The sequence below is a fragment of the Dama dama genome, chromosome 18 (genome assembly GCF_033118175.1).
Source record: "Dama dama isolate Ldn47 chromosome 18, ASM3311817v1, whole genome shotgun sequence".
In the NCBI taxonomy this organism is placed as follows: domain Eukaryota; kingdom Metazoa; phylum Chordata; class Mammalia; order Artiodactyla; family Cervidae; genus Dama; species Dama dama.
The window spans coordinates 36,935,881-36,960,577 of record NC_083698.1 but is presented as its reverse complement, the minus strand read 5'-3'; the positions used below and the strand labels follow the sequence as shown (position 1 = coordinate 36,960,577).

Here is a 24,697-nt window from a genome sequence, read left to right as displayed (position 1 = left end):
AGATAAAATAAATTTTTTTGAAGGATTACTTACGGTCTAAATTGACTATTGTAGGTGTGGTATCACCCTCACCTGTAAAAACAAATATACATATATACATAATTCATGCATGCATATTTCTGTTATATAAAAATAAAATGTACTATTCAATTGTACATCATTTTGTATTGAAACCCAAATATCCATGAGTTGATAATTTAAGACAATTCTTTACATTTTATTCAAAAATATAATGTAATAGTACCCTTTTGAATAATTCTGTATCACTTTTACTAGACAAAGTTGAAAGTATGGTAGTGGTGATGTGAAGAAAGCCCTGTTTTATGACTTTTGAATGATGTTTGATGATGTTGGCAGTCTGAATTATACTGCTGGCACCGAGGAGCTGCCTCATTCTCCCAACATGCCAAACATTGTACACAATGAACATTCCACTCTTATTATTGTTTGGTTGGGCCATTCATATGAACTACATAGCTTTATTGCAATTTTGGCCCATTTACATTTTTGCTGAAAATTACTTTTATCTTTTATATGATTAAGGATAGTTGAATCTTCCCCTATGTTTCAGAAAATTTTTTTTAATAATTTGAGAATATAGAAATCAACCTCACTCATGGAAAAAGAGGGATAACAAAATATAATTATGTTTTGTCAGAATATTTCAAAGATTGGTTTTTCTAGGTAGTAAAGGGAAAGGTATAAAAAAAAGAATACTGGAAACTGCAAATAAATTATGGCTAACACCTCATACTTAATTCTTTTTTATAACCTCTCTACTGAGAGGGGTTTAACTGCTGCAAAGAGATTGGCTTGGAAGATTCTAGAATTTAAAAATACTTACGTAGCAATGAATGAGGCCCAAGACATTTCCTGGATTTTAATGTGTGACTGTTTAGAATTGATGACATAGAGTTTAGTCAGGCATTGTTTAGACCCAGCTGGTTGTTAAGTCCCTAGAAGTGCCCTGAGCTCAAATAAACCAGCAACGAAACAAAAATGGCATATGGATTCCTTTGTAATAGATGCAAACTTGATTTTCATTTATGGGGAATTTTGAGAAAATTAACACATGCTAAAGCATTTTTGTTTATGTTCATTTTCCAGATCTAGATATTTTAAGTGAATGAGCATAAAGGTGAAATATAAATTTCATCATTTCCCTTTCGTTTTAGTTTATCCCGAGGGAGAGTTTTGTCTTAGAGTCAGCTGAGGTAATTGTTTTAGTTCATAGTATAAATGGGGTCATTAAAACATCAAGGATATTGGTTTTTCCACTTAATTTCTAAAAATTCCAAACTGAAAAGCGATTTATTTCTTATATTGTTGTGGTGAGAAAAGACTAGACTGTTCATTGTATTCTTTTTTTAAATAAATCTTTAATAAGATAACATTTGGGATAGAGCCTAAAGGGCACTTAAAAAAACAAAACAGAAAACTATAGTTATTAAAACAAAAGAGTTTAATCTCCTAAATTAAGAACTTTCGAGGCACTATGATTGATTGCATATTCACTGTATTGTTAATTGCATATCAAGGTTCCTATTTCTAAGCATCGAGTTAATAGTTCTGCAAAGTATTCAGTTTGTTATTGTGCCTCACTAAAATACTTAATTTGTTTTAAAATATTTAGATATTATAATTTAGAGGCTTTAATAATTATATTTTTTTTCCTGTAAGCCAATATTTAGAAAAGCTGTAATACCACTTAAAGTCAGATTTCTAAGTATTCTGGGTAGTTTGTTAGATTACAAATTTTTAAAAAGCATTCTAGTTTCTTCAGCTTTCAAGGCCTTTTCCCTTTTCCCTTAAAATATTATTTTCACTTCTCTTTTACTTTTCCTTCATATCTCTACCATAGTACTCAAATCTGAACAACTATATATAATACAAATCTTGTTTATATTGACTCAACTTAACTTTGAAGAAGAAAAGCTTGTCAATGATAAAAGTTTTTCCTGTGGAACAGTAGAGATGTATGCATCTATGTGTTGATATATGGCCTCAGAACAAACATGGGCTCTTACTGAAAGCATAAAGAAAACTTTCTTTTAATAGATCCTTAAAGTTTCAACTCAAATTCAAAACTTTATGAACAATGCATATTTTCCAGGCTGACATTTGTATTCCCATTTCATTATATATTTTAATATGCATGTATTTAAATGACTGTATTTGTGATTAGGTATGTAGCCGTCTCCTCTCTACATTGAAAATTATTTGAGTACAGGAGACACTGTTTATATTTTCTATACCTAGAATGTTATATAGGGCTTTGCACACAGTAGCAGCTCAATTTAAAATTATTAATAAATGAATAAGTAAATGCAAACTGAAGTGGAAGCAATTTGCCCAAGGCACTTAAAAGTGTTAGAACTACAATTTTTACCTAGGAAGTCAGAGTTGCAACTCTAAACCACTGTATTCTCTTAATACTCAGATACTTAAATATATATCTAATTAATACTTAGTTACTATATAAGTAGATATATATCTATTTAATACTAAGATACAGTGTGTGTACATGTATAGACAAATATAGACATTTCTACCGTTTTACTTTTGCATCTTGATAATCTTAAAACAGGGCTTTCTTCACATCACCCACTACCATACTTTCAATTTTGTAAATATTTTTTTAAAGGAATGCAAAAAAAAAGAAATACAAACCTTTGCATATTTTGTAATGCAAATGTACAGTGTGAAAATGATATATACAATCTCTGAAGTTAAATAGATAAGAACTCAAATCTTCTGAAGATAAATATTTTTAGCCTTTCACTAGTGATAAAATGTAAATAAATCCTGGTTATAAATATAGCTAGAAAAATTACAGCAAAATATTTGCTGAAATTAATGTTCAGAATGCATTGAAATAAATGTTATCTGCAATAGCATTTAATCAAATACTAGTAACGCCCCCAAGTCTTTCAATACCACATTACTAATTTTTAGTTTAAAAATGTTAGTTGAACATATGTTTTAAACATTTTTAAATTAGGGCTTCCCTAGTGGCTCAGTGGTAAAGAACCTGTCTGCCAGTGCAGGAGACACAGGTTCAATCCCTGATCTGGGAAGATCCCACGTGCCAAGGAGCAACTAGGCCGGTGTGCCACAACTATTGAGCTTGTGCTCTAGAGCCTGTGTGTGTGTTAGTTGCTTAGTCGTGTCTGACTCTTTATGACCCCATGGGGTGTAACCCACCAGGGGCCTCCGTCCATGGGATTTTCCAGACAGGAATACTGGAGTGGGTTGCCATTTCCTTCTCCAGGTATCTTCCTGACCCAGGGATCGAACCAGGGTCTCCTGAATTGCAGGCAGACTCTTTACCATCTGGGCTAATAGGGAAACACCAAAAGTGAAAGTCGCTCAGTCCTGTCCAACTCTTTGCGACCCAGGCCAGAATACTGGAGTGTTTTTTCACTTCTCCAGCAGATATATCCAACCCAGGAATTGAACCGGGGTCTCCTGCATTCAGGCAGATTCTTTACCAACCAAGCTATCAGGAAAGCCCTGAGAAGACTGGAAGGGGTAGCCCATCACTTCTCCAGTGGATCTTCCCGACTCAGGAACTGAACTGGGGTCTCCTGCATTGCAGGCAGATTCTTTACCAACTGAGCTATGAGGGAAGCCCTCCTGCATCAATATATATTGCTAATATCAAGTTTATTGATGGTGGGGCAAGGCAGTCTTTCTAGCCCAGTCAGAACTATGGTCATGTATTGCTTCTGGATTCCAAATAGAAATCTTCTGAGGGAGGAAAAATCTCTTTTAAAAGGTCAGCAAAATGTCTCTTTGTCTAGAGGAGAGATGGAATTGTGTGTATATGTATTGCTGTCTGGAGTGCATCCTTATTTTGGGATCAACTCTAGCCCTCCTGTATTATTTCCACCTCCGATTGAATTATCATTTTAGGGCATGCAGTATATTTAAAATAATTCGCCTGAAAAAGATCACAAAACGTACTTACAACGAGAAATAGGGCAATAATCCCAAGGAATAAGAGGATTCCCTGTGTAACACCAGGGACCGTGGGCATCGTCATCAGGATTCCGACAGTAATTCTTATTCAGCTTACTAGCATCTGGTTCCCAGAAGATATGCCTGCATAAACAGCAAACTCGGAACATCACAAGAAGCACACATCTTGTCCAAGAGAAACAAAACAGAAGATACAACCCTAGCACATAATTTTCATTACAGGCACAACATAAAGTACCTGCTGTGAATTTTTCTTTTTGATTTTTTGAGACTTTGTTGTTGTTCTTGCAGTTTGGAAGCATGTTCTTTGAGGAATAAGACTGAATAATCAGCATAGATAAAAAGATAAAAAATTTTATTACATTGTTTCTATTAAATAATTATACTGGGAAGGTAACAATGCACCATGGAAGAAAGCAGCAGATGATAAAGATCTAAGTTATAAAATGTATAAAAATACAAGCTATTGCAAAAATATTTATTTTTTCATGTTTCAGAAACATGTAAACAAGCTTCACTAGCAACACTGCTATGACAACATACAGGAAGATACACTGACCACACAATGTGCTAATAAACTTATTCAATTTGAAAATTTCACTGATCATTTAAGATACAGTTTTGAAAGATAACTGAGTAACATTTCAGGCTATCTCATTTTACATCTTAACTAAATTTAGTACAAACGAAAAGCAAAAAATGCTGTATATTATTTTATTAGACCACGCCCACTCCTATGTGTTCTGGCTTAGTCTCTCAGTCATGCCGGACTCTCTGTGACTCACAGACTGCAGCCCACCAGGCTCCTCTGTTCATGGAATTCTCCAGGCAAGAATACTGGAGTGGGTTGCCATCCCCTCCTCCAGGGGATCTTCCCAACCCAGGGATTCAACCCAGGTCTCCCGCACTGCTGGTGGGTTCTTTACCATCTGAGCCACCAGGGGTGCCTGCCCACTCATATAACATCAATATTAATTACCATCATGCTTGAATTTAATTAATGTGTCATTTTTAAAATTTGGGAAGAACTTCAACATAGAAACTTGGACTGTCTTTCCAAACTCAGGTTCACTTTTTGGACCAATAAAACAGGAAAGATGTGCATGTAACAGAGTCTACTATGTAGACTTGCGTACTTACTTAGACAAACCTGATGAGACAGGCTCTAAGATTATGCAACTTTGTATTTGAAGAAATTGAAATCCACAGAGAATAATTAATTTGTCTAGGGTCACATATTTTTTTCAGCTGTAGGTCAGGTGTTTGAACACGTAGCATTTTCCAGAGTCTTTGTTCAAAATCATCACATCGCATTATCTCTTCACTCAGTCACAGATTTGTTCTTAAACCAAAATGGTACCATGCAACTTACTCATTCATCAATAGGCTACAAGTTCTTTCCAAATGACTTTTAATTATTCCCAAAGGCAAATCAAAACACAGTGAATTTAAAGTTATAATCATTGCAGTTCCTGAATAAATATGTCATAAATTTCCAGTGGTATGTTGGTAAATATTTAGCAACTGGCACTTTGAACTGTGTATGGAGGGAGTCTTTATTTGCTGTCCTTGCAGATTTCTGTAGCATAACTACTTCTACCATAAAACTGTCAAGCATCTAATGCTGGAAGCACTGAAGACAGTTATTTCTCACAAGCAGATAAAGAGCTCACTCTACCCCCATCATATTTCTAAAAATGATTTTAAAACTACCAGTGTTAAAATGAGCATTAATCTTGGCCATGCCAATTCTTGCTTAAAATTCTTAGTGGACCCATATGGGCTTAGGATAAAACCCAAACTCCTTAACAGAGGTTAAAAGGCCTGTATGGCTTTCCCACTAGAGAATTTCTTCTCTGTGCCCACTGACCAAATGAAACTGCTTAAACCTTATGGTTAATAAAAATATTTCCAATTTTCAAATAGTTCAATTTAAAGGCTTTTGGACAAGTTGTTTCTTCTTCCTGATATATTTTTCCTCCTACACTTCTTTGACCAACTTCTACCAATTATGTATATCTTGCTAATATCTTTCCTAGCCTTCCACTAGGAAAGCTTCCTACCCAAGTCTGGCTGGCTTCTTTGCAGTCCTATAACATAAAATGTGGTGTTTTCATGAAAAATTCTTAAAGAGATGGGAATACCAAACCACCTTACCCTCCTCCTGAGAAACCTGTATGTAGGTCAAGAAGCAACAGCTAGAACCGGACATGGAACAACAGACTAGTTCCAAATTGGGAAAGGAGTACACGAGGGTTGTATACTGTTACCCTGCTTATTTAACTTATATGCAGAATACATCATGTGAAATGCCGGGCTGAATGGAGCACAAGCTGGAATCAAGATTGCCGGGAGAAATATCAATAACCTCAGATATGCACATGACACCACCATTATGGCAGAAAGTGAAGAGGAACTAAAGAGCCTCTTGAAGAAAGTGAAAGAGGAGAGTGAAAAAGCTGGCTTAAAACTCACATACAAAAAACTAAGATCATGGAAACCAGTCCCATCACTTCATGGCAAATAGTTGGGGAAATAATGGAAACGGTGACAGACTTCATTTTCTTGGGCTCCAAAATAACTGCAGATGGTGACTGCAGCCATGAAATTAAAAGATGCTTGCTTGCTCCTTGGAAGAAAAGCCATGACATACCTAGACAGCATATTAAAAAGCAGAGACATCACTTTGCCAACAAAGGTCCATCTAGTCAAAGCTATGGTTTTTCCAGTGGTCATGTATGGATGGGAGAGTTGGATAATAAAGAAAGCTGAGCACTGAAGAATTGATGCTTTTGAACTGTGGTGCTGGAGAAGACTCTTGAGAGTCCCTTGGACTGCAAGGAGATCCAACCAGTCCATCCTAAAGGAAATCAGTCCTGAATATTCATTGGAACGACTGATGCTGAAGCTGAAACTCCAATACTTTAGCCACCTGATATGAAGAACTGACTCATTGGAAAAGACCCTGATGCTGGGAAAGATTGAAGGCAGGAGGAGAAGGGGACAACAGAAGATGAGATGGTTGGATGGCATCACTGACTTGATGGACATGAGTTTGAGCATGCTTCGGGAGTTGGTGATAGACAGGGAAGCCTAGCATGCTGCAGTCCATGGGGTCACAAAGAGTCGGACAGGACTGAGTGACTGAATAACAACAACAATGGATTTTTTAAAAATATGGCATTGGCATTGCTCTTTTCAGCCATTCCATACTAGAGAGTAAGAATCATGAGGGCAGAATTCTACTTAATTTTGAAGTCCTAGAACTGCAATATCCAATAGAGTAACTACTAGCCAAATGTGGTTACAGACAAAGTAGTACGTGACCTCTCCAAATTGAAAGGTGCTGTAATTATAAATACACACCAAATTTTGAAGCTTTAATATAAAATGTAAAATATCTCTAATAATTTTATATTGATACATATTGAAATGAAAAGCTTTAGAAATGCTGGATAATATAAACCTATTATTTAAAATCAGATTGATTACATCCTTTGCGGCCAAAGATGGAGAAGCTCTATACAGCCTAAAAACAAGTCTGGGAGCCAACTGTGGCTCAGATCCTGAGCTCCTTATTGGAAAATTCAGACTTGAATTGAAGAAAGTAGGGAAAATCACTAGGCCATTCGGAAATAACAAATCAAATTCCTTATGATTGATTATACAGTGGAAGTAACAAAAAGATTAGATCTTTGGATGGAGGTTTTAACAGGAGGTGGTGACCAAATCCATCCCCAAGAAAGAGAAATGCAACAAAATAAAATGGTTGTCTGAGGAGACCTTAACAAATAGCTGAGAAAAGAAGAGAAATGGAAGGCAAAGGAGAAAAGGAAAGATATACCCATCTGAATGCAGAATTCCAAAGAATAGCAAGGAGAGACAAGAAATCATTCTTAAGTGAAAAATGCAAATAAATAGAGAAAAAATACAATGGGAAAAACTAGAAATGTCTCTGAGAAAATTAAAGATATATAAATGAATAGAAAGAAATACCAATGTATCTCCATACATCTATCATACATACTATGTATGTATGTACTATGTATGTATGTACTATGTATATATGTGTGTATGTATGTACTATGTAGCTATCACTACATACTATATATTTAAAGAAATAAATTTACATACCGGTGTAAGTCTTCCATGTTCTTATCCCACATAGAACATGTTAGTCCAGATCGTGTTTTGGATAAACTGCCCATATAATTTTTGCCATTCCCACGATAACAATCTAAACATAAAATATATGAAAACTAATGAATACTAGGGAGTATAGAATAAAGACATTTTTACAAACATATGAATTCATGAAAATCAACATAAAAATGAAAGCAACACATTGAAATACGTGCAAAGCAAAGGGACTTAACTATCTCTAATAAAATATTTTTTTAGCCAGATTTCTTCTTCATTAAAATGAAAGTTTGTACAGCAAATTACAAATTTAAAAAAAATCCAAAGAAATATTAAATAAGTGCCTCTTAGGGACATCAAAGAAAGAAAAACTTTGTGCTGTTTATTCACTCAGTCATGACCAACTCTTTGCAACCCCACGAACTACAGCACACCAGGCTTCCCTGTCCTTCACTACCTCCCGGAGTTTGCTCAAACTCATGTCCATTGAGTCAGGGATGTCATCCAACCATCTCATCCTCTGTTGCCCCCTTCTCCTCCTACTCTCAATCTTTTCCAGCATCAGGGTCTTTTCCAGTGAGTAGGTTCTTTGCATCATGTGGCCAGTGTTGGGAGTTTCAGCTTCAGTATCAGTCCATCCCATGAATATTCAGGGTTGATTTCCTTTAGAATTGACTGGTTTGATCTCCTTACTGTCCAAGGGACTCTCGAGAGTCTTATCCAACACCACAGTTCAAAAGCATCAATTCTTGGCCACTTAGCCTTTTTTCTCACATCTGTACATAACTACTGGAATAGCTATAACTTTGACTAGAGAGATCTTTGTCAGCAAAGTGATATCTCTTCTTCCTAATATGCTGTCTAGGTTTGTCGTGGTTTTTCTTCCAAGGAGCAAGCAAGCATCTTTTAATTTAAGGGCTGCAGTCACCATCTGCAGTGATTTTGGAGCCCAAGAAAATAAAATCTGTCACTCTTTCCACTTTCTTTGCATCTTTATGCCATGAAGTGATGGGACCAGATGCTATGATCTTAGTTTTCTGTATGTGAGTTTTAAGCCAGCTTTTTCACTCTCCTCTTTCACCCACATCAAGAGGCTCTTTAGTTCCTCTTCCTTTTCTGCCATTAGAGTGGTATTATCTGTATATCTGAGGTTGTTGATATTTCTCCTGACAGTCTTGATTCCAACTTGTAAGTCATCCAGCCCAGCATTCCACATGTTGTACTCTACGCATAAGTCAAATAAGCAGGGTGACAACATATAGCCTTGATGTACTCCTTTCCCAATTTTGAACCAGTCCATTTTTCTATGTCCAGTTATAACTGTTGCTTCTTGACCTGCTTACAGGTTTCTCTGGAGGTAGGAAAGGTGGTCTGGTTTTCCCATCTCTTTAAGGATTTTCCACGTTTGTTGTGATCCACATGGTCAAAGGCTCTAGTATAGTCAATAAAGCAGATTTTTGTCTTTTGGAATTCCATTACTTTCTCTGTGATCCAACAGACATTTGCAATCTGATCTCTAGTTCCTCAGACTTTTCTAAACCCAGCTCCTACGTCTGGAATTTCTTGGTCATGTACTGTTGAAGTCTAGCTTGAAGAACTTTAAGCATTACCTTTCTAGCGTGTGAAGTAAGCACAACTGTACAGTAGTTTGAACATTCTTTTGCATTGCCTTTCTTTAATGTATATTTTCCAATGGAAAAATTTTACTCCACAGAAGAGTCACAAGAGATATAATAAGTACTCATGTACCAGTCACATTTGTTGACTTGTGATTTTTGTCTTACATGAGGTTGACATTCTAGGTCATCCAAGCCAGCTGTCTTGCAAATGCTCTTTAATTTAATTTTGTCTGATTATCTTCATGAATGAAATCAAGTTAAATACAGAAATATTGCATAAGGTGATATTTTGTTGCATTTATAGCATTATTTCATGTGACACATGATGTCAGTTTTTTCAATTATTGGTGATGAGTTTGATAACTTGATTAAGTGATATAAAGGAAAAACTTCTCTTCATATATAACAAAAACAAGCAAATAAAAAGTTTTGAGACCTTTGAGGCTGACAACATCCTATTCCCAAACAAATTTTTTTAAAAACGGCTTAGGAATACTTTGATTAATATTGCATGAATCAGTTATTACTGTGTTGGTTTTAAAATATTATTTCTTTCTTATATTTCTTTCTCTCTTGGTATTCTTCTCTAACATAGAATTTTTCCTTTCCCCCAACTCCCTTCATAGAAGTATTCCCAAATACTTCTGCTAGTAGGACTAGCAATGGTCGTGGCAGAGCTACTAGTACAAGCAGTAATGTCAAGATGGACTCGTGGATTCTCTTTTTATTCAGCAAGATATATAATCTATTCCTGTTGTTCATTTTAATGCTCAAGTTGTTACAAATTTAGCCAATGGAAGCCATGTTAAAATGGTTCCTGTGCCTTTTATCATGCCCCATGTGATTTTTTCACTTTTTTTTCAACTGAGGAATTTGCATTCTGTTAAACATTGATAGGAGTGACCATATTCTTAATTTTAAAATTAAGAAAAAGAAGTTAAGGTCTTTCTAATACATACGTAGCAATTTCTACATTTGAAAAATAACACTACATATTTTTAAATAATCTTGCATATTTTAAAAGTAACTAAAAATTCTGATTTTTATATGAATAAATATGATAGTTTTGACTATAAAATGTTACCTAGAAATGTACATCGGCATTAAGATTATTTTCTTTTAAATTTGGTAAGCCAAAGAATATTATCATTGGTTTTAGATATGCTATGTGATTAGAATAAATAATAGGTGTTCTGTGTTTAGTCGCTCAGTCATGTCCGACTTTTGTGACCCCATGGACTGTAGCCCACTAAGCTCCTCTGTCCATGTGGATTCTCCAGGCAAGAATACTGAAGTGGGTTGTCATGACCTCCTCCAGGGGACCTTCCCAGCCCAGGGATCCAACCCAGGTCTCCTGCATTGCAGGCAGATTATTTACCATCTGAGCCACCAGGGAAGCCCAGGAATACTGAAGTGGGTAACCTATCCTTTCTCCCGGGGATCTTCCTGACCCAGGAATAGAACCAGAGTCTCCTGCATGACAGGCAGAATCTTAACTAGCTAAGCTATCAGGGAAGCCCCAAAATAATAGGTAGAAAACTTAATAAAAATTTTAAATCAATAATAAATTGTCCAGAATTAATTTAGTAAAAGAAATACAGTAAGTATATTCAATAGCTGTGTTTTGGTATTCATGATTTGAACTTAAATATACAAATTCAAATGAGATAGGATTTGATACAAATAATACAGCAATCATTACAATACACAATAAAATTGTTTTCAGAAAGCATAATTTTGTAAAATCCAATTCTTGTACATATGCAGAATGTATCAGTAAAACACTTTCCTCTGACAATGTCATTTTTTCCTTTATTATGAAATCTTAAACCTTTGACTGTTAAATAGTAAGTTATTTAAATAAGCTCTCACTGAAGAAAACAATTATGCAATGCAGTATATGGTACTGCTCTTTCATACATTTTTCATTTTACACCTATGTTTTCTGTATTAGAGAAAGAGGATGAGCTATAAGCTAGGTTTTATTTTCTTAGTAAACTTTATATTCTAGAATAGCTTTTAATTTACAAAACAATGTGTAAGTTTGTACAAAGTTCTAATACACCACATAGCTTCCCCTACTATCTTATATTAGTACGATGGATTTAACACCACTATTCAACATTATTACTAACTGAAGACTATTTTGTTCCAATTTATTCATAGTTTTTACCTAGAGTACTTTTTGTGTTCTAGGATGATACCACATTACATTTAACTGTCATGTTTTTTAGGCTTTCCTAGATGTAACACAGAGAAGGCAATGGCACCCCACGCCAGTACTCTTGCCTGGAAAATCCCATGGACGGAGGAGCCTGGTAGGCTGCAGTCCATGGGGTCGCTAAGAGTTGGACACGACTGAGCGACTTCACTTTCACTTTTCACTTTCATGCATTGGAGAAGGAAACGGCAACCCACTCCAGTGTTCTTGCCTGGAGAATCCCAGGGACGGGGGAGCCTGGTGGGCTGCAGTCTACGGGGTCGCACAGAGTTGGACACGGCTGAAGTGACTTAGCAGCAGCAGCGGCACCAGCAGATGTTTTTTCAGACTTTCTTTTTTGATGATCCTAACAGTTTTAATGAGAATTGGCGTGTTATAAACTGTCCATCAGTTGGGTTTGTCTGATATTTTCTTCATGATTAGATCTAGGTTATAAATTTTTGAGAGGGAGACATGAGTCTTTGAGCACTTTCTAGCTTGCTGGCAAGAGATACTCCAGCCTTACTTGGTGTTTTTCTTGCCCTAGGCATGGATTCTTCAATTTCACGGGAGAGCCATTGTTTGCTAGTGATGAAAAGAAGACAAGAAACAGGTGTGCTCATTGCTATTTGGTAGCATTTTTTCTAGTCCCTTACATTTGATAGAGCCAAGCTCTGTGTGTGTGTGTGTGTGTGTGTTCATGACTAACTGATCACTTCTAACTCCAGTCTAATACAAGAGTTCTTCCTCTTCTCCATTTCAATTCTGTATTTCCATTCTCCCATAGTAACAACACTGATTGTAGGTACATGAATGTGTTTCTTCATTTTCTCAGTTCTCCAATGCACACAAAATAATGTCAAATCTGCTACATCCTAACAATAAATTTATACTTATATAAGTTCAAAACACATTTACAGTTATCTACTTTAAATGTATTTCAGTGAGGCTATATATAGTAAAAAAAAATGTGTTTAAAAATCATTTTGAAATTTATTTTCCAAGTTCTGTAGTAATGGTATCTCTTTGAAATACAGATATTAGGCATATTTCTGTGCTTTCCCCCCCATCTTTCTTGACATTACTTTTTGAGCATTTAAAACACTATTAAAGTATTAGTATTGGTATAGGAGTGTATGTATCCAGACTGTTCTCATTTTCCCTCTTGCTTCTGTGTCATATTTCTACTCACTACTACCCACCATTAGAGTAACCAGTTTCATTAGTTTATTGTTTATGGTGCTTGTGTTTCTTTTTTTTTTAACTTTTTTAGCAAAGGTACATACCAAACATACATACATATATACATATGCAATATGTATATATAAATTATATGTATATATTCTATATATGTATCATTATAATCCCATTTTTTATTACTAGGAGTAAATACCTTTATTTATTAAAAGAACACCAAATATATATTTTAGTGCCTTTTTTCATTAATAATACACTTGAAAATCACTTCATATTAATTCAGAAAAACTTTATTGTTCTTTTTGCAAATCCACAGTATTCCATTGTGTGATTTTGCCAGAGTAGATCTGAGTTGTTTTGCTAACATAGAAAATGCTGAAATCAAAAACTCGTGTATATGAGTTTCCATATTATTGAAGCTATATATTCAGATAGTGTATTGTTGGGTGAAAAGATGGACGCATATGTAATTTAATTATTGTAATATTCCATTCCATATGGATTTTACCATTTTCCATTCCCAAGAACAAAGTGTAAGAGTTCATATTCCCATACGGCTTTGCCAAAAGATAGTGTTGAAAACGTTTTGAATTTTTGTGAATTTATATGTGAAAAACAAAACTCCCACATTATGAAAAATCTCTGCTTATATTTTTTCTTGTTACATGTGACTTTAAGCATAATTTTCATGTTCTCTAAAGAAATCTTTGTGTTCATATGTTTTGTCCATTATTTAATTTTTCGGTCCTATATTTTTCACTTTCATAGCTTTTATATATTAAAAATATTTCTCTTTATCTGTGATATACACTTTAAAACTTGTTTCCAAATTTGTCATTTGTCTTTTGAATTTAAATATATAGGTTTCATTATGTTTTTGTCATGACACCTTTTGTAGCTTATTTTTTTTTCTTCTATTGCCTTTAGAATTTGAGTGTTAATTAGAAACCACATTGCTACATCTAAGTCATAAAGGTATTTTTCCAAGTTTACTCCTAGTATCTACATGGTCTCCATTTTTATGCTTATATCTCTTATCCATTTGAAGTTTATTTTCAGGTATGGTGCAAATCATTGATTAATTTTATTATTTTTCCAAATAGAACTTTATTGATCCACTATTATTTTTTAAATTTCATTTTTACACAGTGACAAAGTGTCCATTTTTAAAATATAATCTCAGTAAGGAGTCTATTTTTAGATCCTGTGTTCTGTTCTAATTGTCAATTTATTCTTGTGGTAGAACTACATTTTTTAAATTATATACTCTTTAAAAATATTTTAGTGTCTGATAAGTTTTTTTACCTCTAATCACTTCTTTTTCACATTTTTCTTTACTATAGTTACATGTTTATTCTTCTAGGAAAGATTTAGAATGCATTTGTTTGGTATCAAAAATGATGGTGATCTATTTATTAATATCACATTAAATTTACAAATTAGCTTAGGTGAAACTGATGTATTTGTGATGTTGAGATCTTATATCAAGAGCAAGTGATTTTTCTACATGTTAAAGTACAATTTTGGACTGTCAGTAGTAATTTGAAATTTAATTACATAGATTTGCACATCTTTCCTAAGTTTACTCCTAAGTTTTCATCAGTTTTGTTTCCTATTACAGATGTAGTTTTCTCTTTAATTATATCTTCAAACCCATATGTGAATGCTATTGATATTTGTATATTAATCATATATTGTGCTACCTTAGTGATTGTTTTTATTATTTGAATTCAGATTTCCAAGAATATTACTATTATATAATTTGTACAAAGATCTGTTGCCTTTTTACTCAATCAGTAAATATGCCTTCTTATCTAATTGTATAAAATGTCAACATTGCAGTGTCAAAAAAATATAGTGTTAAAATATTTATAATATTAAATAGTAAGGGAGATAGTGGCCTTCCCTAGAGTCTCAGTGGTAAAGAATCCACCTGCCAATGCAGGAGATGTGGGTTCCATCCCTGGTTTGAGAAGATATCCTGGGGAGAGAAATAGCAACTAACTCTTGTATTCTTGCCTGGAAAATGCAATGGACAGAGGAGCCTGGCAAGCTATAGTCTATGGGGTCACAAAGAGCTGGACATGACTGAGGATGCTATATATATATATATATATATATATATATATATATACACACACACACACACAAACATTCACATAGATATAGATACAGATATATTGGTGTGTAAGGTTGTATGTATTCTGAACATTCTTGAGTATTTTTATGAAGAATGCATGAATTTTGTCACAGTAATTTCAGAATCTGTTGGGATTTGTTATATGGTTGCTTTTCTTACAACTAAGGTGAATTATATTAATGGGTTTCTAAAACTGAACCATTTCTGTACTCAGACTATATGCAATCATTATGTATTATTTTCTTAATTTCTTTATTAAACTATTCATTCAAATTTCATTTAATATTTTACATTAATATTTACAAATTATATGAATCTATAGTGTTCTTCTCTGATACCTTTATCATATTTAGGATTCAATATTATAACTTCATCCAGAAATAATTTGAAAATTTTATTACATTTGTTAAGCTACAGGACAATTTATGTAGCATTGTGATCACTTGATCTGTGAATTCATCAAGGCATGATGTGGTTTGTGGTGTGACAATTTATTATAAATCTACATGTTTCTTTTATAGGAATGAATCTAAATTTTCTTTCTCTATCAGGGCCAATTCAACTAACTTGAATTTTCCTAGTGTATTATCCATTTTATTTTCATTTTCAGTTTTCACATGAGGTTGTATAAAATAATCTCAGGTTTTCTAATTTTCCAGTTCATTGGTTATCTTTACCTTCATATTATTATTTTATAATTATTATTTATAATATAAATATTATATAATTATTATTACCTTCATATTATTATTATATATAATATATAAAATTATTATTTTATATATTTATCATCTCTCTTGAGTCAGTTGGCTAATGGTTGTCCATTTTGTTAATTTTTTCAAAGAATCATCATTTAGCTTTATTTATTAGGTCTACTATTTTTTCTTTACTTTTCTAATGTCTGCTTTTGTCCTAGTTGTTTCCCTTCTTCTGTTGCTTTTGGTTTACATTTTTTACACTTCTTTGCGTGGGAAATTTCATTCCCCTGTCTTTATTATATATTACTGATATAAATATTTAAAGCTGTGAATTGTTTGTTTCCTACTTTAAATGTACCTTATATAATCTAATACAGTGTTTCATCAGTATTTTTAAAGAAATTCTACAATTTCAATTTTTTTAACAGAGTTATTTAATACCCAAATGGAAGAGCTTTTATATATATGCTAATTTAGATGCTGCAAGATTTAGGCAAAAGTTTTTAACTCATCAACCTATATGTAAAATTTATGTTTCCTGTTATATACAGAGGGATAAGAGCACCATCCTTTCATGTGTGTGTGGGGGGGGGGTTTGGATAGGTATGTGTATGTATGTTTCTCTCCATGCATACATATCATACATGTAACAATGCATACAATTAGCTTGGCAGTATTATACAATGATATAACTGTCTGATAAAATTTCACAACTCTATTGGCTAACTGTCTCAATACAATTGCCCCACAGGACCCTGCACATTGTTGTATATATCAGGTATAATATATTGTTAAATAAAAAGATTATAATATGTTGTTAAAATATTAATGAAAAGGAGAAAGCATGGGGGTAATGGAAAGATCATTTCAAGGAGAATTCATGTAAATCCTAGTTGAGTTAGTTTGAGAATTTAGGCAAGTTACTTGAATTCCACAAAACTGATTTCTTCATCTATTAATGTGTAGGTTTATTATATAAGCAATAACATTAACTTTGCTTTCAAAATAAAAAATCTATATTCTATTACCTGATCCTTTGATAAGTGATATATCTGTACATAAAAGCATCTTAATACATACCAGAAGCTTATAAAAGAATCATTCTTATTTGCCTCTATCACTCAGAAATTAGCAGTAATTGTTTAAATGAATAAAGCAGGGACAAAATAGATCCAGCTGGTACCAAACCTTCTTTAATCATTGTTTTCAACTTTATTTCCAACTGACCTTTAATGTCTGCCCAGGAAGAGTGAAATTGATTGAAAAGGGACTCATCCCTTCTTCCCTCTACAACTGTTTTCGGAGTTGTTCTCGAAAAATGGCACTGAGGGAAAGTCAGGGGATGGAAGAAGTATGCATAGGGCAATAAATCCGTGAAACAAAGCTTTAAATTCGGCTTGGACTTTTCAGAATGATTTAGAACTGGCCATGGCCATGACCATCAAAAGTAAATTTATGTCAAAGAATATGATTATTAAAAATCATAACTCCCAATTCATTCTATACCAACAAATGCCCAGAGGCCAACATTATTATTATTGTTTGACAAATGATTTTTTAAACCTGTTTCAATGTGACTTTTCTTAACCACTGCTCCCTGAAACAATTATTTGCAATGGTGTCTGTGTTTCCAAGTACGATGGTGATTTATCTCAAAGCCCACTGTTGCATATCATCCCTACTGCTAACACCCCTGTCCACATCACTCTCCTTTCTTGGCTAGATTACTGAAACAATCATTCAACTGATCCCCTTGTTTTGGCCCTTGTCAGGAGCCCTGGCTATTTTTCATAATGCAGCGAGAGTCATCCAGTTAGAACTGAAGTTAAACGGGTCATTTAATTTCTCTTAGAATCCTACAGCGGTCTCTTCTCTTTCAGAGTAGAAGTGTAAATCCTTCCAGTTTTTACAAGACCTCTGCAGTTTTAGCTCAGCTGCTCTCTAACCTCACCTTCTGCCACTCTCTACCTTGCTCATTCTGTACCAGCCACAATGATGTGCTGTTTCTTCTTTTAACTTTTCAAGCACTCTCCCATCTCATCTCATTTTCATCTGCAGTTTCCTCTACCCAGAATGCTCTTTACAATCATGTGCACATTGTATACGCTGCTCTCCCACGCTTTCAGGTCCTCCTGAAATGTTACCTTAATATGTAAGATATTCTGAGACCATTAAAATGTAAAATAGCAACATCCTCCTCTCTCTGACTCTAGGACATTTATCTCTCTAGCACTTACACAAATTAGCTTACCTTCCCCACCTCCATTTTAATTTTGCTTGTTTTTTCTTTGCTGGACGTTAGTTCCATGGGGCCAGAGAATTTTGTTACTGGTATATCCACAGTGCCTAAAACTGTCCCTGGTACTAGTATACAGTCACATAAATAAATGGATATTGAGCATATACAAAAGAAATCCAACTTTGGACTTTGTGATTTTTGTTTGCTAACGTGCAATAAGAGATAGCTCATCTCCTATAAAATGTATACTCCCTTTAGGCATTTCCACTGAGTTTAATCATGCCCACACTGCAAAATGTCAGCTATTACCTTGTCCACTTGACACGTCACATTTTGGAATTTGGGAGCAGTAGCCAACTCGGATGTTTGGATCAGTGGTAAAACACCACGGTGACTCAGCCCCATCTGGATTGCGGCAATAATTTTCTCTTAGGTCCCTATTGAGAATAAGCATGTTAATGTAAATTGCCAGGGTTTCTTACATTGGTGAAGTCAGTGTTATTACATTTCTAGAATCCCAGAATGTATGCATTCTATAAATAGAGCTTTACATTTTAGATTTGGGATAGTTTTAACAATTTAAAATTCAGTATACACAGCTGACACTGCCCACATTACTGAAATAAATGCTGTCAGATGTCAAAATTCTTTTACTTCCACAGACCTGGAGTTTCACACAAATACTACTGATTCATGAAAGAGAGAAATAGTACCACTTCATTATTCTCACTCATTTTCAAGACTTGAACTCTCAACTGTTACAATTTTTAAAACTGGTCTGTTACTCATTGTATTTTCATGGATCATAGATAATGTAGACACAACATTCTCTTTTCAGAAGAAAGACTATTATAATTAACAGTCTTTAATTACCTTTGTTTATAAATGAAGTTCTACCTATTGAAACATTTGCCACAGAAAACATATTTATTCTTTAAATTCTGTATTTCTTTGATTTATTTAATTTACCACATAGATTTCTTTTAATTACAAAGTAGTTCTTTCTTGATTTAGAGATATTACCTGAAATTTTATATTTCTGTAAAATTAAGGCTTAATTACAGTATAGAAAACCTATAGAAAAAGCTGTCAACATAATACATGCACTTCCTTTATTTTATCAATGATATAGTTAGACATTTGGACTTGTGATAATGGAAAAGCCTAAATTAATATTACCTGTATGTAAAAGGATTTTACCTTAATACAAAGGGCACATTAAATAAAATGGGGGGTTCATGATTTGTTCCCCTGACAGTGCTCTCTAATCTGAAGAAAGGGTGTACTTTCTTTCCATAGATCTCTCTAATAATTTAACAAAATTAACATTCATTCTATAGAAAGGTACATTGTTTCACTTAGGCCCAATTAAAAATACTACACATTTAACACTAATCAGTTGACCATTAGAAACTGAAAACCATTTTTTAAAAAAGCTTGAGTTTGGTTATAAAATCAACAAGTAATAGTTTATCAAGCCAAAACAGATCCTGACATAAGCTATGTTATTTAAGGTTGTGAGAACAGTGAGTGCCAATAGATTTGACCATTCTATAGCAAATGTTCTTATTTATAACCCACATTTAAACCTTTACTCTTCTTATAAAATCATAAAATTATTAACTGGAGAGATGAAGAAAATATTTTCTTCTAACTAGTTTATACTCACATTTAAAAAGATTATGTCAAAAAAAAAGATTATGTCAGTACAATATATGTGCACTGAATTTTATATAAAGTGTACAGAAATTTGCAATTTTAAATGAATAATTGCTTAGTTAATTTTGAGTTGTAATTTAAGGCAAGATAATTAAACATATATCTAAGGATATCAAAAAACTTGAAGTTCCCCTTTTATAATCTATATCTAGAAGCACCTCATTAATCTAGATTAAACCAGAAAGTCAAGGTTTGCTCAAATATTTTTTCTAAGTTTTTTCACCTCACTTGAAGAATCAGTTACAATTATTAAAACAAATTAATGATTGTATGATTCATGTACATCATCACAGGCAGTATTTTTCAGTTATAGTGCTTTAAAAATCATCATTTGTAAGGAATCTCAGTACTGGGGCAAACAGTGTTTGTACAACCAGAGACACCTGACCAGTACTCGATTCTCTGCTAGCCCACAAACAGTTACTCAGCAAAATATGATGCATCAGATTTTCGTGTTTTATAACACAACTCACTTTTTGTTTTTTCATATTTATGTTTATCTTGACCAAATAACCAATTAAGAAAGAATAGCTTGATGGTTGTGGTCATTTAGTCACTAAGTCGTGTTTGACTCTTGCAACCCCATGGACTGTAGCCCGTGATTCTCCAGGCAAGAGTAATGGAGTGGGTTGCCATTTCCTTCTTCAGGGGATCCTCCCAACCCAGAGATCAAACCCAGGTCTCCTGCATTGCAGGCAGAGTCTTTACCCATTGAGCTACAAGGGAAGCCTTTCCCCTAAAAAGAAGAATAGCTTAAATCCCAATAATATATAGCAACTAAACTTTTGAATATTTTTTATTGTGAAATGTGTGGGTTCAGTTTCTATAATGATTTTCTTTTTCTTACAGATGAGGTTAAATTTGGTTCACATACACAATCTTGAGTACTACCAGTCATTAGAAGTTAACCAGAAGTGTGCATGGCACTGATACTGTCTTCTTTGTCTCTCTTAACTATTCTTTTCTCATTTTCTTTGTTCTCTCTACTTTTTGTTTATTTCTGAGGTGTGAAACACATGGGTCAAAAATAGAGTGAACTGCTGTGAAGAAAATGAGGGAAATAAAGAGAGTGGCAACAATACATTTATTATAAAATAATTTTTAAAATACAAGTGAATATTTAGTATCTAAGCAAAGAACTCTGAATTGGTTAAAAAAATTAAATAATATAAAAAACCATAAACTATATCCCCTCTCCAGTGAATGGGCCAACTAATTTCATAGTTCTCCATCTTGAAATGTTAAGCCCTCTTATTAAAAGTCAGTTACATATAGCCAATATATGTTATTTATAGGTGCTATTTCAGCAAAGCCACTATGAATGACACGTGTGTTATAAATTTTAAAAGCAATCACTTTATGTTCCTAATAACACGGTGGACAATTTAAAAACACATGGCATTGTGGCTGTCCAACAAAATTCAAGTGGTGAAGAAAAGCAGCCATGGGGAAGACCGTAACAAGTATATAACTGATATTCAAGGGCAGTTTCTTCAGTTTGATTCATCTATACAATTGTTTTACTTCCCTATTTGTTAAATAAAATTTTGAAACAATAAAAAAATTTCATATAAAACTATAAATTTATTTTTCAAGGCTGAAAACTCATCAGTTTACAGTGTTGACTTAAATCAAAGTATGCCTTGTAATCTCCCCTAAAGTTATTATGAAAATTTAAGGAAGCACTAGTTTGAAAGTTTCCTGGTTGTCATTACCACTAATTTGTTCATTAAATAGACCTGCAAGAACAAAGCTGTGATCAGAAACCTAAAGATGTTTTTCCTAAAGCATGGATGGTACATCAACCATCTGATTCAGAATCAGCAAGAGTGATTGCTAAAATGTATTATTTGAGGCCCAAATTTCAGACCTGAAGAATCAAAAATTCAGGGTGGATGTATCTGCCTTTTAATTGCTAAATTTTCCCCAGGCACACTAAAGTTTAAGGATCACTAACATAGAAATTATGAAAAATCAATTATTCTGCTTACTGAAATTTATAATATTTCCCTAATTTACTCACTTGCACTTGAAATTTTCAGGAGTTATGTCATGCTGGTGAGGATACTGGGAATCCCAACGCTGACAGGGAATTCCATTCCAAATGGTATTGATGGTGCCCCGGTAACCTTCTCCTTGACCTTGAATGCATTCAGTTGTTTGCATAGGGACATCTGTGTCATTCATAGTACTGTGGGCTATTGGTAAAAAGAAATATAAATTTAAATAAAATAATTTAATTTGTCATCTATCTCTTAGAGTTCAGTTGCCTTTTATTTGTAGGATTTTCTGTCCCATAAGTTTTTATAATAATTGAATGAAATAAAAAATTCAGTTTATCATTATTACTATCTCATTCAACCAAAAGGAGGAATTAAAATGGTGGACTCAACTTGTTGACATTTTAAAAATATTACTTGTCTCTAAGCAGATTTATTTCTTGCCTTTTTGTTTGTCCAATTTCATTGCTTACCATACCTGATAAAGATCCTGAAAATCTCAGTAAGAAAATATTTAAAGTACAAAATTAAACTTACAAAACTTGAGCTCTCTCTTTGTCTTAAAATATACTCACTTGTACAAAATATAACTCAAAGCATTCTGGAGCAACTAAAATTCATATACCTTCTCAAAACATGCATGACAATGTTTATGTTTCCATGTAAACTCACCAGTTACCTTTAACCTAAATGGTTATTCAAGATGCCTCTGGATAAAACTCAAGTTGACACCCCCTAGGATAGTTTAAAAAGTGAATAAATGTCTTTATTCATCTATTCTGGAATTTGATGTATCATTTCTCCAAAGGAGAGGTCAGAATTAGGCATGTTTTCAGAGGCTAGGGATGTGTATAAAAATGTACCATATTTAACGGTGTAAATACTTTTAAAGTGGCTCTTTAGCTTCATTTTTCTTTCTTTCTTGCAAATAATTATTACCTTATGTGGCTGAATGCTTTATTTCATCAAGTTCCTTGCAAAGGTAGTAGAGTCTACGTTTGGAGTTGTTCTATGAAGCTTTGTGAAAAATAAGGATTAATTAATAACCATCTCAACCACTGGACTATTTTAAACACAGATTTCCACAAACTGCTCATTTAGTAATTTTTCTTTTAAAGAACTTCTTCAACTCATCTTAAAATGTGTTATTTCTTATGTATCTGCTTTAGGGAATAGAAATGCAGCTCAGAAACATCCTAAATTAAAAAGAAATCCAAATGGACATGAGAAAATGTTCAGAGATTGACCCATAAAATGGGCATTGAGAGTGGATGACTTAGAAATTAGTATCTGTTGATATTGGCGATGTATATTGATTCAGGAGGGCTTCCCTCATAGCTCAGTTGATAAAGAATCTGTATCCAATGCAGGAGACCCCAGTTTGATTCCTGGGTTTGGGAAGAGCTCCTGGAGAAGGGAAAGGCTACCCACTCCAGTATTCTGGCCTGGAGAATTTCATGGACACAGTCCATGGTCGCAAAGACTTGGACACAGCTGAGCAACTTTCACTTCACTTCATTGATTCAGGAAGAACAAATTTTTGAACTGAGAAATTACTTGTATAGAAGTTCATTCTATTTAAGTTCATTATGATTTTAATACTACCTGAAGTTCTTTGATGAAATAGAAAATAAAATAAATTTCATAGATTCTGAGGGTTAGAACTATGTTTCATTAAAATAAATGCTAGTAAGCTATTTTTTCTGATAATTTGAGTGGATTGTTAAATGATTTGAAGAGACTGGGTATGTGCGGGAAGCCTTTAAAGGGTGACAACTCTAAAACAGGTACTGACATATATATTTAATTATAAAACTACGGGGTCAAAAAAGACAAAAGGAATGTCCCCAGGAATCTGTCAGTTCATTAGCTTAACATTTTAAGAAGAAAACTTTTGATCCCCCACTGCTTGGACACAAGCTCCTGGGCAGTAAACTTGTGACCTCAGTCAGATCTCAGATTACTGACAATGGCAAGAAGGTCAGAGTTAGGGCAGCCAGAGCAAACACACTTCCGCTACTCTCATGGACTCCATTGCCTGACTTGGGTACTACAGATCTCTTACTTTCCTAGTTATGGGTGTGTGTTTTGTTTTGGGTGTTAGTGATCCATCCTTCTCAGGATCATTTTGGCACTATGAACTTGCAACTGAAGAATCCAGTCAGCCAGGGCCACCTTTGGTTAAATATGGGCCTTGCACGCCCATCAGAGGTTAACACACTCTGTTCCTTGTAACCCACTATAACTGTCTAGACATCAACCTAAACAATGTAAAAAGAGGAATGATACAATTTAAAAGCTAGTAAAAGATAAATATTTTTCTAATTTGAGGTTAAGTTTTCAAATTTTTGGAGTCCTGGTGAAAAGAAATATCTATATTACAAAAACTCTTAAGTCAAAGAAAACACTATAAACTAAGCTATAAGAATATTGAGGAAAATATTTCTTTGCTGATGGATGCGTTAAAATTTCAGTGTCAAGTTCAGAGACCAGAATTGTTTTATTGACCTTGCACCTCAACTGCAGAGGTTCCCAGAAAGTTTTAAAGAATTTGTTTTCACTTTAAAAGTAACTATCATAAAATCCTCATTTGAACAATTATGCTAAATATTTTTTCTGAACTTTTATTATTATATTTTAAAAATGATATAAAGTTGTTTTAAGGAGTCATTATTATTTACTAAAAGACAGTGTAAATTAAAATGTTTAGATAAAAACTAAATTTTTGGATTTAGATTAAATAATTGGATTATTGAACAGATTC

The 24,697-nt window shown here is 33.7% G+C and overlaps 1 protein-coding gene across 3 annotated transcripts in view; it reads right to left on the bottom strand.

Annotated features, from left to right (window-relative positions):
* Window positions 1-24,697, bottom strand: part of HGF (hepatocyte growth factor) — an 81,164-nt gene that overhangs the window by 13,220 nt on the left and 43,247 nt on the right. For all 3 annotated transcript variants that reach the window (XM_061165141.1, XM_061165144.1, XM_061165143.1), the window contains 5 exons: window positions 21,957-22,131; window positions 18,524-18,651; window positions 8,116-8,218; window positions 3,971-4,104; window positions 34-72 (listed from right to left, as the gene is read on the bottom strand). In XM_061165141.1, coding sequence (XP_061021124.1) covers window positions 34-72; window positions 3,971-4,104; window positions 8,116-8,218; window positions 18,524-18,651; window positions 21,957-22,131 — 579 coding nt within the window. The remainder of the gene's footprint in view (window positions 1-33; window positions 73-3,970; window positions 4,105-8,115; window positions 8,219-18,523; window positions 18,652-21,956; window positions 22,132-24,697) is intronic.